The sequence below is a fragment of the Micropterus dolomieu genome, linkage group LG14, assembly GCF_021292245.1.
Source record: "Micropterus dolomieu isolate WLL.071019.BEF.003 ecotype Adirondacks linkage group LG14, ASM2129224v1, whole genome shotgun sequence".
In the NCBI taxonomy this organism is placed as follows: Eukaryota; Metazoa; Chordata; class Actinopteri; order Centrarchiformes; family Centrarchidae; genus Micropterus; species Micropterus dolomieu.
Genome location: NC_060163.1, coordinates 24,846,116 through 24,849,312, shown reverse-complemented (window position 1 = coordinate 24,849,312; position 3,197 = coordinate 24,846,116). Strand labels below are relative to the sequence as shown.

Here is a 3,197-nt window from a genome sequence, read left to right as displayed (position 1 = left end):
ACAGAGAGGCAGAGCCTTCAGCCAGCAGCTCAGCTACGCAGATAAAAACAGAAACTGATGGAGGATCAGAACCTGCTGGGAACCTTGATCCAGATAGTCATTTACAACCAGATACTGCTGAAAAAGCTTCAGAGACTGAAGTCAGTGATAATGACTGGCAAGAACCTTTGTCAGATTCTGAAGCTGAAACTGAAGACAGTGACAATGGTTGGAAGGAGACCAGAGCACCTGAGTCAGGTGTAAATGCTCTGAAATATAAGGAAGCTCCTGTAAGTGATGCAGGATGTAATGCTGGGAAAGAATCATTTAGCTGCTTTGAATGTGGTAAACAATATCACCTCAAGGGGTCTCTTCAGAGACACATGAAGTGTCATTTAAGCAAAAGGCCCTCCACCCGTCTGGTTAATAAGAAATGTTGTAAAGTGAAGGACAATGTAGAATTACAGAGGAGAGTCCACACAGGAGAGAAACCGTTTGGCTGTGATGTTTGTGGTAAAAGATTTACAGTCCAGGGAGCTCTGAACAGACACATGAGAGTCCACACAGGGGAGAAACCATTTGGCTGTGATGTTTGTGGTAAAAGATTTAACCAGCATCCACATCTTAAAATGCACATGAGAGTCCACACAGGAGAGAAACCATTTGGCTGTGATGATTGTGGGAAGAGATTTACAGAACAGAGTAGTCTACAGAAACACCTGAGAGTCCACACAGGAGAGAAACCATTTTGCTGTGATGTTTGTGGTAAAAGATTTAACCAGCAGCCACATCTTAAAATGCACATGAGAGTCCACACAGGAGAGAGACCATTTTGCTGTGATGTTTGTGGTAAAAGATTTAACCAGCAGCCACATCTTAAAATGCACATGAGAGTGCACACAGGAGAGAAACCATTTAGCTGTGATGATTGTGGGGCGAGATTTATAGATCAGGGAAATCTCAAGAAACACAGGACAGTCCACACAGGGGAGAAACCATTTTGCTGTGGTGTTTGTGGGGCGAGATTTATAGAACAGAGAATTCTCAAGAAACACATGAGAGTGCACACAGGAGAGAAACCATTTGCCTGTGATGTTTGTGGTAAAAGATTTACAGAACAGGGAACTCTCAAGAGACACATGATAATACATACTGGAGAGAAACCATTTTGCTGTGATGTTTGTGGTAAAAGATTTAACCAGCAGCCACATCTTAAAATGCACATGATAGGTCACACAGGAGAGAAACCATTTGGCTGTGATGTTTGTGGGAAGAGATTTACACAAAAGAGAAATCTAAAGAAACACATGAGAGGCCACACAGAGCCGAAACCATTTGGCTGTGTTGTTTGTGCAACAAGATTTACAAAACGGGGAGCCCTCAAGAAACACATGAGTGTCCACCCAGGAGAGAAACCATTTGGCTGTGATGTTTGTGGAAAGAGATTTAATCAGCATGCACATCTTAAGCTGCACGTGAGAGTCCACACAGGAGAGAAACCATTTGGCTGTCAGGTTTGTGGGATGAAATTTGCAGATCAGGGAAATCTCAAGACACACATGAGAGTCCACACAGGAGAGAAACCATTTGGCTGTGATGTTTGTTGGATGAAATTTGCAGATCAGGGAAATCTCAAGACACACATGAGAGTCCACACAGGAGAGAAACCATTTGGCTGTGATGTTTGTTGGATGAAATTTGCAGATCAGGGAAATCTCAAGACACACATGAGAGTCCACACAGGAGAGAAACCATTTGGCTGTGATGTTTGTTGGATGAAATTTGCAGATCAGGGAAATCTCAAGACACACATGAGAGTCCACACAGGAGAGAAACCATTTGGCTGTGATGTTTGTTGGATGAAATTTGCAGATCAGGGAAATCTCAAGACACACATGAGAGTCCACACAGGAGAGAAACCATTTGGCTGTGATGTTTGTTGGATGAAATTTGCAGATCAGGGAAATCTCAAGACACACATGAGAGTCCACACAGGAGAGAAACCATTTGGCTGTGATGTTTGTTGGATGAAATTTGCAGATCAGGGAAATCTCAAGACACACATGAGAGTCCACACAGGAGAGAAACCATTTGGCTGTGATGTTTGTTGGATGAAATTTGCAGATCAGGGAAATCTCAAGACACACATGAGAGTCCACACAGGAGAGAAACCATTTGGCTGTGATGTTTGTTGGATGAAATTTGCAGATCAGGGAAATCTCAAGACACACATGAGAGTCCACACAGGAGAGAAACCATTTGGCTGTGATGTTTGTTGGATGAAATTTGCAGATCAGGGAAATCTCAAGACACACATGAGAGTCCACACAGGAGAGAAACCATTTGGCTGTGATGTTTGTGGGATGAAATTTGCAGGTCAGGGAAATCTCAAGACACACATGAGAGTCCACACAGGAGAGAAACCATTTGGCTGTGATGTTTGTGGGATGAAATTTTCACAACCGGGAACTCTTAAGAAACATGTGAGAGTCCACACAGGAGAGAAACCATTTGGCTGTGATGTTTGTGGTAAAAGATTTAACCAGAAGTCTCATCTTCGCAGACACATGAGCAGTGTTTCCCACGCAGACTTTACTTAGGTGGGCCACCCATGTGTAATTGGTGACCTATTTTAGTGTTTTGCAGAGAAAGACAGATACAGTTGTTATCTATTATGTTAAATGGACGGTGGATATATTACAATCACGGATCACCTAAAGCCACAGTAAACACAATATTTTCCAAACATCTGATGACTCTGCACGTCAGGGTAAATATTTGTATATGAAATGCACATTTTATGTCTAATTGTCTAGTCAATATACTGTATATTCAAACTAAGTGATCCAGTCATCTGAAATACTGGATTGCACTGAAGTGTAATAGGTGGAACAGGAGACCTTTTATAGTGGACTTAACGTCTGATTTTGACCTTTTTAAGATGTATATAAATAGAAACTGTTTTTATTAAGATGGGTTTGTGATTCTTTCTTAGTCTGTAACTGAAACTTTGGTAACACTTTTATTTTACAGGTCTCATTTCTTTGTATAACCTTCTAGAAAACTTTAAACTCCAGGACGGTTCGAGGAAATGGATGATCGTTATCATAGGGAAAGTGGAGATTGCAAGATCCAATAAATTGCTAATGTAACTTAGTCTTTTTTTGATAATTGTCTATAGGCAAACATACAGTTCAACATATATAACCAATGAAGTC

At 41.3% G+C, this 3,197-nt stretch overlaps 1 protein-coding gene across 6 annotated transcripts in view; it reads left to right on the top strand.

Moving 5' to 3' along the window:
* The window catches only part of LOC123982838 (zinc finger protein 62 homolog), a 44,055-nt gene extending 41,109 nt beyond the window's left edge, over positions 1-2,946 (top strand). For all 6 annotated transcript variants that reach the window (XM_046068722.1, XM_046068721.1, XM_046068719.1 and 3 more), the window contains one exon: positions 9-2,946. In XM_046068722.1, coding sequence (XP_045924678.1) covers positions 9-2,579 — 2,571 coding nt within the window. In that variant the 3' untranslated portion in view covers positions 2,580-2,946. The remainder of the gene's footprint in view (positions 1-8) is intronic.
* Positions 2,947-3,197: the final 251 nt, after the last annotated feature.